Source organism: Pelmatolapia mariae, linkage group LG4 (genome assembly GCF_036321145.2).
Source record: "Pelmatolapia mariae isolate MD_Pm_ZW linkage group LG4, Pm_UMD_F_2, whole genome shotgun sequence".
NCBI classification, from domain to species: domain Eukaryota; kingdom Metazoa; phylum Chordata; class Actinopteri; order Cichliformes; family Cichlidae; genus Pelmatolapia; species Pelmatolapia mariae.
This window is the reverse complement of record NC_086230.1, coordinates 24,375,984-24,388,554: the sequence shown is the minus strand read 5'-3', so window position 1 is coordinate 24,388,554 and position 12,571 is coordinate 24,375,984. Positions and strand designations below refer to the sequence as shown.

The 12,571-nt window shown below is 40.6% G+C and overlaps 1 protein-coding gene across 1 annotated transcript; it reads left to right on the top strand.

The window, feature by feature from the left end:
* On the top strand, nucleotides 1-12,188 carry LOC134626316 (myosin heavy chain, fast skeletal muscle-like). Its single transcript, XM_063472028.1, has 39 exons — nucleotides 1-204; nucleotides 302-445; nucleotides 532-688; nucleotides 1,094-1,121; nucleotides 1,198-1,309; nucleotides 1,402-1,494; nucleotides 1,582-1,645; nucleotides 2,083-2,181; nucleotides 2,272-2,375; nucleotides 2,469-2,607; nucleotides 2,714-2,832; nucleotides 2,932-3,081; nucleotides 3,166-3,336; nucleotides 3,424-3,730; nucleotides 3,883-3,953; nucleotides 4,030-4,117; nucleotides 4,210-4,327; nucleotides 4,441-4,564; nucleotides 4,644-4,780; nucleotides 4,884-5,139; nucleotides 6,921-7,163; nucleotides 7,298-7,474; nucleotides 7,585-7,730; nucleotides 7,838-7,928; nucleotides 8,037-8,426; nucleotides 8,536-8,662; nucleotides 8,815-8,933; nucleotides 9,163-9,359; nucleotides 9,442-9,625; nucleotides 9,713-9,878; nucleotides 10,014-10,138; nucleotides 10,232-10,540; nucleotides 10,630-10,833; nucleotides 10,916-11,041; nucleotides 11,129-11,299; nucleotides 11,438-11,542; nucleotides 11,633-11,728; nucleotides 11,844-11,975; nucleotides 12,171-12,188. The coding sequence occupies exons 1-39, from the start codon at nucleotides 1-3 to the stop codon at nucleotides 12,186-12,188; spliced, it is 5,811 nt and encodes a 1,936-aa protein (XP_063328098.1).
* The last annotated feature ends 383 nt before the right edge of the window (nucleotides 12,189-12,571 follow it).

Sequence of the window (12,571 nt, the reverse complement as noted above, 5' to 3'; positions counted from 1 at the left end):
ATGAGCACAGACGCGGAGATGGCGCAGTATGGCGCGGCGGCCATTTACCTCCGGAAGCCAGAAAAGGAGAGGATTGAGGCCCAGACTGCTCCATTTGATGCCAAGACGGCCTTCTTTGTGACTGTTCCTGATGAGATGTATGTCAAGGGCAAACTCGTCAAGAAGGAGGGTGGTAAAGCCACTGTTGAGACAGATGATGGAAAGGTAGATGAATTATCAATGTCCTTTATCTATTTGTTAAATATATAGTGCCGAACTTTAAAAGCTGATTTTTTCTAAGTGATCTTTATTTTCTATTCAGTCGGTCACTGTAAAGGAGGATGAAATCCACCCCAGGAACCCTCCAAAGTTTGATAAGATGGAGGACATGGCCATGATGACCCACCTTAATGAGCCATCTGTGTTGTTTAACCTCAAAGAGCGTTATGCATCATGGATGATCTACGTAAGTTTTCATGGTTGCTGTGTGTGAAAGGAAAATATCATGTTGATATGTAAATGTTTAAATGATATTTATTCTCTATGATACAGACCTACTCTGGGTTGTTCTGCGTTGTCGTCAATCCCTACAAGTGGCTTCCTGTATATGATGCTACATGTGTAGCAGCATACAGAGGAAAGAAGAGGATTGAGGCTCCACCCCACATCTTCTCCATCTCTGACAATGCCTATCAGTTCATGCTCACTGGTAAGCTCAATTCCCTATTAACCTCCTAAGACCCGAACTCTTCCACGACATGCATTTTTTACCTTATTTTTGTTTTTAAGAAAAATGAGAGCCACAAATGAGGATATTCATTTGAAATTTTGATAGAACAGTAGCAGTATAATGTTCTCGTAAGTGGATATCAGGCCCATGTAGAGCAAAATTGAGTATTTTGGTCAAAATAACCAAAAATGTGATGTCCACATATGTGGACGGCAGGTCCTAGGAGGTTAAAGCTTTTAAACGCATTTAGGACTTCGACTTAAACAGATGACCATTAATCATTGCGTGAAAAAAATTGTTTCTTAGCACATAGCTACTTATAAGTGATAGGAAATAAATGAATCCTAAGATTATTCAAGACATGTTTATATGTTTTTCTTTTAGATCGCGAGAACCAGTCTGTCCTTATTACGTGAGTATAATATAAACTGTATTCAAAATCTATATAAACTTTAAGGCATTTTAACAATGTGTCCCATAATCCCCAGCGGAGAATCTGGTGCAGGAAAGACTGTCAACACCAAACGTGTCATCCAGTACTTTGCAACAATTGCAGCTCTTGGAGCTAAGAAGGCTGAGCCAACACCTGGCAAAATGCAGGTAGATTCTTTATTCAGCATCAAAGTCTTTGTGACAGAAAAGAAAATAGATTTTGGAAGATCAGCTCACATAAACACAATATATTCTTGCAGGGCTCTCTTGAGGATCAGATTGTTGCTGCCAACCCTCTGTTGGAGGCCTACGGTAATGCCAAGACTGTGAGGAATGACAACTCCTCTCGTTTTGTAAGTGATTAAAACGAGTTAATGTAAATGAGCTTTTTAATACTTGCTCTCATGAAAGGCAATATTAATAAAGATCTACCCCTGTAGGGTAAATTCATCAGGATTCACTTTGGCACATCTGGCAAGCTGGCTTCAGCTGATATTGAAACATGTAAGTTTGAACCACAGTGCAGATTACAGATATCGGTGATAGAAATTATATTTAATTAATCACTTAAATGTATTCAAGCTCTGGGAAATGAGAATCAAATCAGAGTCACTTGATTTCAGAAGAAGTAATATTGTCTGTTGTGGTGAAACACACGGATGCATGAACAGTGTGGTTACACTATATATATAAGTTATATGCTGTAACCCAGTAATTACCATGTGTGTAAGTATAAGTAGGAACATATTGCATCTTCACAGAACATTTAAAATATAATAAGGTATACTGTGAAGCACATTATTAGTAAAGCAACAGAACTGAAAAAAGTTTCAAACACCCCCAATGACAGCCAAGGAAATGAATGGATGTATGATCCACCATTGCAGTTTTGACTGTGATGTCTCATGTCTACAGTGTCAAAATTAATCTGTTCTCCTTAGATCTGCTGGAGAAGTCCCGTGTCACCTTCCAGTTGTCTGCTGAGAGGAGCTACCATATCTTCTATCAGCTGATGACAGGCCACAAGCCTGAGCTTCTGGGTATGTTGATAGTACACCTAAATTTAAATTTTAAAACCATTAAAATCACACTCTAAGCAACAAACAAGTTAACTTCATTTCTCCTTTCAGAGGCTCTTCTGATCACAACCAACCCATATGACTATCCAATGATCAGTCAGGGTGAAATCACTGTCAAGAGCATCAATGATGTGGAGGAGTTCATTGCAACAGATGTAAAATCACATTTGACACAGAATCTTATACTTAACCATAAATATCTTCTTTTGTTTTATTTATTAATAGCTGATTTCACTTTTTTCTTACAGACTGCTATTGACATCTTGGGCTTTAGTGGGGATGAGAAGTTAAGCATCTACAAGCTGACTGGTGCTGTGATGCATCATGGTAACATGAAATTCAAGCAGAAGCAGCGTGAAGAGCAGGCTGAACCTGATGGCACTGAGGGTAATTGAAAAAATAATGTGATTTTTATTGTGAAAATTTTGTATAATGGACAAATAATTGAAGTAAAGTGTATTTATTTGGTATTATATATCATTTAATCCAACAGTGGCTGACAAGATTGCGTACCTATTGGGCCTGAACTCGGCTGATATGCTGAAAGCTTTGTGCTACCCAAGAGTCAAGGTTGGCAATGAGATGGTGACCAAAGGTCAGACCGTCCCACAGGTAATTTAAAAAAAGGAGACTTGTATTATCATATTATAACTGTAAACATTATAGCTGTATTCATATGGTTTTGTATAATTATAAATTCTTCTTTGCCAGGTCAACAATGCTGTCTCGGCTCTGTGCAAATCTATCTATGAGAAAATGTTCTTGTGGATGGTTATCCGTATCAATGAGATGCTGGACACAAAGCAGCCCAGACAGTTTTTCATTGGTGTGCTGGATATCGCTGGATTTGAGATCTTCGATGTGAGCACTTGAGACATTTCACCACATTCCTTAAACTTAAAATACTTTATTGCCATGAAATTAGACATGTTTTTATTATTACAGTTCAACAGCTTGGAGCAACTCTGCATCAACTTCACCAATGAGAAACTGCAACAGTTTTTCAACCATCACATGTTTGTCCTGGAGCAAGAGGAGTACAAGAAAGAGGGCATTCAATGGGAGTTCATTGACTTTGGTATGGACTTGGCTGCCTGCATTGAGCTTATTGAGAAGGTAAACAGCTGCTCTGGAAGAAATGTACATGTGGGTGCATATGTTACCTCCCTTGAAATTGTAATATGATATGTGACATTTTCTCAGCCAATGGGCATCTTCTCCATCCTTGAAGAGGAGTGCATGTTCCCCAAGGCCTCTGACACAACTTTCAAGAACAAGCTGCATGATCAGCATCTTGGCAAGACTAAGGCATTTGAGAAGCCAAAGCCTGGAAAGGGCAAGGCTGAGGCACACTTCTCCCTGGTTCACTATGCTGGTACAGTGGACTACAATATCACTGGCTGGCTGGACAAGAACAAGGACCCACTGAATGACTCAGTTGTGCAGCTCTACCAGAAGTCATCAAACAAACTGCTGTGCTTCCTTTACGCAGCCCATGCTGGAGCTGAAGGTAAGAAACAAAAGTGCTCACAAACTCGCGTGTCCAGTACAGATAGTATGTATCTGTCTAATAACTATAATGTGCACACTGAAGGCTAATATGTATACTGTGAAAAATATTCATTAAATTCCAATAATGAAATTTACTGTATATGAAAACAGAGGCTGCTGGTGGCAAGAAGGGTGGTAAGAAGAAGGGTGGTTCCTTCCAGACTGTGTCTGCGCTTTTCAGAGTATGTATAGATTTATATTTAAAAAACAAAACAAAATTAAACGCTAAACCTATTATCTAATGATGTTGATCTACAGGAGAATCTGGCCAAGCTGATGACCAACTTAAGAAGCACTCATCCCCACTTTGTCCGTTGCTTGATTCCCAATGAGACAAAGACCCCAGGTACCCCACAGGACCCCACAGTCCTATTAACTGCAAAAATGACAGAGTGAAATGAAGAAAGTTTTGAAATGTTCTGCATTTCTGACTCTCAGGTCTTATGGAGAACTTCCTGGTCATCCACCAGCTGAGGTGTAACGGTGTACTGGAGGGCATCAGAATCTGCAGAAAGGGTTTCCCCAGCAGAATCCTCTATGGTGACTTCAAGCAGAGGTGACAGCACATTACTGTATTAGAAAGCAGAAATGGTTTAATTGTTGTTGTAAAGGACAAACTTGAATATGATGGAAGACAAATTCAAGTAACAACATGATTCTCTCTTGAAGATACAAAGTGTTGAATGCCAGCGTCATCCCTGAGGGACAGTTCATTGACAACAAGAAAGCTTCAGAGAAGCTGCTTGGCTCCATTGATGTGGATCACACACAGTACATGTTTGGGCACACAAAGGTAATCTTTGTTATATTAACAGACATTAACAAAACACTGTCCATTTGCACTTGTACTTATGCTTTCAATGATTAAATAGGTGTTCTTCAAAGCTGGTCTGCTGGGCACTCTTGAGGAGATGAGAGATGAGAAACTGGCTGAGCTGGTGACCATGACTCAGGCTCTCTGCAGAGGATACGTCATGAGGAAAGAGTTTGTGAAGATGATGGAGAGGAGGTAACATTATCATACTAAACTCTATTGTATTCTCTTTTTTATTTCCTTCCTCATATTAAGATCCTACGACACTAAAAGTAACACTCTCATGTTTGGTTTTTAGAGAATCTATCTACTCCATCCAGTACAACATCCGTTCTTTCATGAATGTCAAGAACTGGCCATGGCTGAAACTGTACTTCAAGATCAAGCCTCTTCTGAAGAGTGCTGAGACTGAGAAGGAGTTGCAGAACATGAAGGAGAACTATGAGAAGATGCAGACAGACCTGGCTGCTGCTCTGGCCAAGAAGAAGGAACTGGAAGAGAAGATGGTCGGCCTGCTGCAGGAGAAGAATGACCTGCAACTTCAAGTGGCTGCAGTAAGTAGCAGAGAAAATTTTATATTACAACTCTAGTTCATGTACAGGTCCTTCTCAAAAAATTTGCATATTGTGATAATGTACTGATAAACATTAGACTTTCATATATTTTAGATTCATTACACACAACTGAAGTAGTTCAAGCCTTTCATTGTTTTAATATTGATGATTTTGGCATACATAACTCATGAAAACCCAAAATTCCTATCTCAAAAAATTAGCATATTTCATCCGACCAATTAAAGAAAAGTGTTTTTAATACAAAAAAAAGTCAACCTTCAAATATTTATGTTCAGTTATGCACTCAATACTTGGTCGGGAATCCTTTTGCAGAAATGACTGCTTCAATGCGGCGTGGCATGCAGGCAATCAGCCTGTGGCACTACTGAGGCGTTATGGAGGCCCAGGATGCTTCGATAGCGGCCTTAAGCTCATCCAGAGTGTTGGGTCTTGCGTCTCTCAACTTTGTCTTCACAATATCCCACAGATTCTCTATGGGGTTCAGGTCAGGAGAGTTGGCAGGCAAATTGAGCACAGTAATACCATGGTCAGTAAACCATTTACCAGTGGTTTTGGCACTGTGAGCAGGTGCCAGGTCGTGCTGAAAGATGAAATCTTCATCTCCATAAAGCTTTTCAGCAGATGGAAGCATGAAGTGCTCCAAAATCTCCTGATAGCTAGCTGCATTGACCCTGCCCTTGATAAAACACAGTGGACCAACACCGGCAGCTGACATGGCACCCCAGACCATCACTGACTGTGGGTACTTGACACTGGACTTCAGGCATTTTGGCATTTCCCCCAGTCTTCCTCCAGACTCTGGCACCTTGATTTCCGAATGACATGCAAAAGTTGCTTTCAACCGAAAAAAGTACTTAGGACCACTGAGCAACAGTCCAGTGCTGCTTCTCTGTAGCCCAGGTCAGGCGCTTCTGCTGCTGTTTCTGGTTCAAGAGTGGCTTGACCTGGGGAATGCGGCACCTGTAGCCTATTTCCTGCACACGCCTGTACACGGTGGCTCTGGATGTTTCTACTCCAGTCCACTTCTTCCGCAGGTCCCCCAAGGTCTGGAATCAGTTCTTCTCCTCAATCTTCCTCAGGGTCCGGTCACCTCTTCTCGTTGTGCAGCGTTTTGTGCCACACTTTTTCCTTCCCACAGACTTCCCACTGAGGTGCCTTGATACAGCACTCTGGGAACAGCCTATTCGTTCAGAAATTTCTTTCTGTGTCTTAACCTCTTGCTTGAGGGTGTCAATGATGGCCTTCTGGACAGCAGTCAGGTCGGCAGTCTTACCCATGATTGCGGTTTTGAGTAATGAACCAGGCTGGGAGTTTTTAAAAGCGTCAGGAATCTTTTGCAGGTGTTTAGAGTTCATTCGTTGATTCAGATGGTTAGGTTAATAGCTCGTTTAGAGAACCTTTTCATGATATGCTAATGTTTTGAGACAGGAATTCTGGGTTTTCATGAGTTATGTATGCCAAAATCATCAATATTAAAACAATGAATGACTTTAACTACTTCAGTTGTGTGTAATGAATCTAAAATATATGAAAGTCTAATGTTTATCAGTACATTACAGGAAATAATGAACTTTATCACAATATGCTAATTTTTTGAGAAGGACCTGTATATTAAAGTTAGATATGAAAAGGCCCAAAGCTTATCTTATCTTCTGATTATTTATTTGCTTAAAAAAAAGGTGTAGTTAAAACTACGATCAAGAAAACACTAGAACAATGTGACTCACAAATTATCTAACTGTGTTCAACATGTATTGTAGGAAGTTGACAACCTCTCTGATGCTGAAGAAAGGTGTGAGGGGCTCATTAAGAGCAAGATCCAGCTCGAGGCCAAACTCAAAGAGACAAGTGAGAGACTGGAGGATGAAGAGGAAATCAATGCTGAGCTGACTGCTAAGAAGAGGAAGCTGGAGGATGAATGCTCTGAGCTAAAGAAGGACATTGATGACTTGGAGCTCACCTTGGCCAAAGTGGAGAAGGAGAAACATGCCACAGAAAACAAGGTTCAGTTCATTTTGATTGTATTCTTAGTTCAATTAAAACTTGTAATGTTGCTCTTTGAATAGACACCTTAAACGTTTAAATATTCAGCAAATTCTTGAACAAAATTAAACTTAATGTATTCACATTATTTCAGGTGAAAAACCTGACAGAGGAGATGGCATCTCAAGATGAGTCAATTGCCAAGTTAACTAAGGAGAAGAAAGCCTTACAAGAGGCCCATCAGCAAACACTGGATGATCTCCAGGCAGAGGAGGACAAAGTCAACACTCTGACCAAAGCCAAGACAAAGCTGGAACAGCAAGTTGATGATGTAAGAAAACTATAATAATGATGTGCTTGTTTTTTGTTTTCTATGGAAAGAAGTTTAGTACTAAATCATTGTCTTTCCAACCACTTGAATCAACTGACATGATTTTATAGCTTGAGGGTTCACTGGAGCAAGAGAAGAAGCTCCGCATGGACCTTGAGAGAGCCAAGAGGAAGCTGGAGGGAGATCTGAAACTGGCCCAGGAATCCATAATGGATCTGGAGAATGACAAGCAGCAGTCTGACGAGAAAATCAAGAAGTAGGGCTTTTTTTTTGTTTTTGTTAAGAATGTTATTTTGACTCATTGCATTCTAACAATCATACAGACTGTGACGATAAAATCTCTGTTGGTTTCTCCACACCAAGGAAAGACTTTGAAATCAGCCAACTTCTCAGCAAGATTGAAGATGAACAGTCCCTTGGTGCTCAACTTCAGAAAAAGATCAAGGAACTCCAGGTAACACTCATGAACAGTGTTCATAAAAAATATTGTGCATTTTAATAAAAAAAAATTACAATTTTAGTTCTCAATAATAAGCTTAATTAATTTAAAACTTCAAACTAGGCTCGTATTGAGGAGCTGGAAGAGGAGATTGAGGCTGAGAGGGCAGCTCGGGCTAAGGTAGAGAAGCAGAGAGCCGACCTCTCCAGGGAGCTTGAAGAGATCAGCGAGAGGCTCGAGGAAGCTGGTGGAGCAACAGCTGCTCAGATTGAGATGAACAAGAAGCGAGAGGCTGAGTTCCAGAAACTGCGTCGTGATCTTGAGGAATCAACTCTGCAGCATGAAGCTACTGCAGCAGCTCTCCGTAAGAAGCAGGCTGACACTGTTGCAGAGCTCGGAGAGCAGATCGACAACCTCCAGCGTGTCAAACAGAAGCTGGAGAAAGAGAAGAGCGAGTACAAGATGGAGATTGATGACCTCTCCAGCAACATGGAGGCTGTTGCTAAAGCAAAGGTGTGTACATTGTTTGTAGAGAACACATTTTGTTTTGTTTTACATTTCAGGACCGCCAAAGGAGATTCTCATTAACTGTTAACATGGATGTGATATTACTTGTTGACAGGGCAACTTGGAGAAAATGTGCAGGACTCTTGAGGATCAACTAAGTGAACTCAAAGCTAAAAATGATGAGAATGTTCGTCAGCTGAATGACATTAATGCCCATAAGGCGAGACTTCAGACAGAGAATGGTAAGTGATGTATAACAAAGAAACAGTCTTTTGCTGACGTTATCAGTTTTAAACACTTAGATATATTTGTAATATAGAGGTGACCAGAAATTGCAACCAATCAGTAGATGGAATGAAAAAAACTAATCTTAAAACCTGTTTGTATATTACAGGTGAGTTTGGTCGCCAGCTTGAGGAGAAAGAAGCTCTTGTTTCTCAGCTCACAAGGGGCAAGCAGGCCTTCACTCAGCAGATTGAGGAACTGAAGAGACACGTTGAGGAGGAAGTGAAGGTTGGAACTATTTTCTCTCTTCTTTTATATGTCAACACTTACTAATGATACTAAAGAACAGAGAAAAGCTTTAGTCAGTTACAGGGACACTCAGTAACCCTGACACAGATTGTCCTCTAATTTAGTTCCTCGGTGTTACCTCTTAAAATTGTTATCCTCTCAGCATTAGACTTTAAAATTGATTTCATCATTAAAGTTGTTCATCTGACATTGATTGTGTGTTCAAAAGGCCAAGAACGCCCTGGCTCATGCTGTTCAGTCAGCACGTCATGACTGTGATCTGCTCAGAGAGCAGTTTGAGGAGGAGCAGGAGGCCAAGGCTGAGCTGCAGCGAGGAATGTCCAAGGCCAACAGTGAGGTGGCTCAGTGGCGATCCAAATATGAGACTGATGCTATCCAGCGCACCGAGGAGCTGGAGGAGGCCAAGTAAGTCACCATACTTTCATTGTTTAAATTGGTTTTCACAGTTGTTTCACTCTTAATCAATACAAAATTATTTTAACAACAGGAAAAAGCTTGCCCAGCGCCTGCAGGAGGCTGAGGAATCCATTGAGGCTGTGAACTCCAAGTGTGCCTCACTGGAGAAGACCAAGCAGAGGCTGCAGGGTGAGGTGGAGGACCTCATGATTGATGTGGAGAGAGCTAATTCTCTGGCTGCCAACCTTGACAAGAAGCAGAGGAACTTTGATAAGGTAAAGTTTAAAAATAACCTCTGTCATCAAAGGAGAAATACACCCATTACAACAACTAATTATTTAATTAATTTTTAATTAATCTAGGTGCTGGCAGAATGGAAGCAGAAGTATGAGGAGAGCCAGGCAGAGCTGGAAGGAGCCCAAAAGGAGGCTCGTTCTCTCAGCACTGAGTTGTTCAAGATGAAGAACTCCTATGAAGAGGCTCTGGATCATCTTGAGACCATGAAGAGAGAGAACAAGAACCTGCAGCGTATGCTTATCTTGCTATAGATCATATGGATATGATTCTAATGTTTTCATATTCATTTATATGTTATGTTGTGGCAAAAACATTTGCACATATCAGCTCCAAGTACTCTAACTCTTGGCTGTGTTTGCTCTGTAGAGGAGATCTCAGATCTGACTGAGCAGATTGGTGAGACTGGAAAGAGCATCCATGAGCTGGAAAAGGCCAAGAAGACTGTTGAGACTGAGAAGTCTGAAATTCAGACAGCTCTGGAGGAAGCTGAGGTAATGTATTTTATAAAAATGTACTTTGTTTGTAATTACATTTATAAAAGTATCCCTTCTCCAGTTTATGTTGAAATAACCCTTTATTTAAAGGGAACTCTGGAGCATGAGGAGGCCAAGATTCTTCGTGTTCAGCTTGAGCTAAATCAGGTAAAAGGTGAGATTGACAGGAAGCTGGCAGAGAAGGATGAGGAGATGGAGCAGATCAAGAGGAACAGCCAGAGGGTGATTGACTCCATGCAGAGCACTCTTGATGCTGAGGTCAGGAGCAGGAATGATGCCCTGAGAGTCAAGAAGAAGATGGAGGGAGACCTGAATGAGATGGAGATTCAGCTGAGCCATGCCAACAGACAGGCTGCTGAGGCCCAGAAACAACTGAGGAATGTCCAAGGACAGCTCAAGGTGAGTTGGTAGATCATTTGTGTGTTTGTGTTTTTTTAAATTAACCTCCAAGCAAACAATGATAATATCTTTTGTTTGTTTGTCATCAGGATGCTCAACTGCACCTGGATGATGCTCTCAGAGGACAGGAAGACATGAAGGAGCAGGTCGCCATGGTGGAGCGCAGAAATGGTCTGATGGTAGCTGAAATCGAAGAGTTGAGAGTCGCTCTGGAGCAGACAGAGAGAGGACGCAAAGTAGCTGAGCAGGAGTTGGTTGATGCTAGTGAGCGTGTCGGACTGCTTCACTCTCAGGTTGGTATTCATTACTTTACAAACACTTTGAGACAACAGAGAGTGAGAATCACATCATTAAAACTGTTTCTTTTTTATTCAGAACACCAGTCTTTTGAACACCAAGAAGAAGCTGGAGGCTGACCTTGTCCAGGTTCAGGGTGAGGTGGATGATGCAGTTCAAGAAGCAAGAAATGCTGAGGAGAAGGCCAAAAAGGCTATCACTGATGTAAGTTAGTAATTTACAAGCCTTCTTTTCTTTTCAAAATTCTTGTTCATGCTTGATCAATAATGCCAATACCACCCATACTTTCAGGCTGCCATGATGGCTGAGGAGCTGAAGAAGGAGCAGGACACCAGTGCTCACCTGGAGAGGATGAAGAAGAACCTGGAGGTCACAGTCAAGGACCTGCAGCACCGTCTGGATGAGGCAGAGAACCTCGCCATGAAGGGTGGCAAGAAGCAGCTCCAGAAACTGGAGTCCAGGGTATGTTGTTCTTGAACTATTATTCAAATATTTAAAAAAAAAACCCACTTTGATTCCATCACATGATCTCCACCCATTTTCTTCTATTCTGTACTCTTAATATTTATTAAAAGCTGATTATTTATCATGGCATTAAAGGTCCGTGAACTGGAAACTGAAGTTGAAGCTGAGCAGAGACGTGGAGCTGATGCTGTTAAAGGAGTCCGCAAATATGAGAGGAGAGTGAAGGAGCTCACCTATCAGGTGATTACACATTTACTTAAATATTTATTACATTTAAGTTCCTAATTTCATTCTTCTTTAGCCGTCAGTAACAGTTTGTTGTTTATGCAGACTGAGGAGGACAAGAAGAATTTGGTCAGACTTCAGGATCTGGTGGACAAGCTGCAGCTCAAAGTCAAGGCTTACAAGAGACAGGCTGAGGAGGCTGTGAGTAAAATGTTTTGTGACCTTAAATATTGAAAGATGGTTAATCATGTAAATATAGCTCTCATGAATGATCAGATATTTTTTTAAAAATCCAACATACTGTAATACTGAACAGGAGGAACAGGCCAACACCCACATGTCCAGACTGAGAAAGGTCCAGCATGAGATGGAGGAAGCTCAGGAGCGTGCTGACATTGCTGAATCTCAGGTCAACAAACTGAGAGCCAAGAGCCGTGATGCTGGAAAGGTAATTCATGTAATTTGTTTTACACAAAATTTACCGTTGTTTAATGGAGTTGTTTGATATAAGAGCTTTATGTTAATAATTTTCTGTGAATTGAAGAGAGAAGAGAGTGTAGATACTGTATTTACAATGTAGAATGAATTGTTTTAATGTTGATAATATGTGTTGAGTAATTTTACCTATCATTATTTTTTGCAGGGTGAAAGTGCTGAATAAGACACATTCTTTTGGAACTTTTTGGCAGTGTTCATAAAATATGAACTAACTGTTAAATTGTCTGCTTATGATGTAGTAATTCAATAAACTCTTTCATTATGATTTCATGAAATGTAAAGAGTTTAATTTATTCTTTATTCTAAAAAAAGTCACATTCACATATACAATTTTTAACACAATAGTTTCTTCAGAATACCTACAGGACATCATCCTGTGAAAGGAGGACAGCACTTTTTCCTTAGTGTTCTCCCTTCTTGTCTTCAGCATTAGTGATGGCAGAGTTAATTAAGTTAACCTTTAAAAGACAACACATTTCACACAAACCAAGGTACTTTTAATATACATTTTTCGTAATGCCTGATGTCAGCCCACTCTTTGCAGCT

Excerpts from the sequence above, each read along its gene's own strand:
- LOC134626316 (XM_063472028.1), top strand. The coding sequence starts at position 1 with ATGAGCACAGACGCGGAGATGGCGCAGTATGGCGCGGCGGCCATTTAC. Across the intron at positions 8,427-8,535 it reads AGGCTGTTGCTAAAGCAAAG|GGCAACTTGGAGAAAATGTG; the intron begins GTGTGTACATTG and ends ACTTGTTGACAG. Across the intron at positions 10,541-10,629 it reads ATGTCCAAGGACAGCTCAAG|GATGCTCAACTGCACCTGGA; the intron begins GTGAGTTGGTAG and ends GTTTGTCATCAG.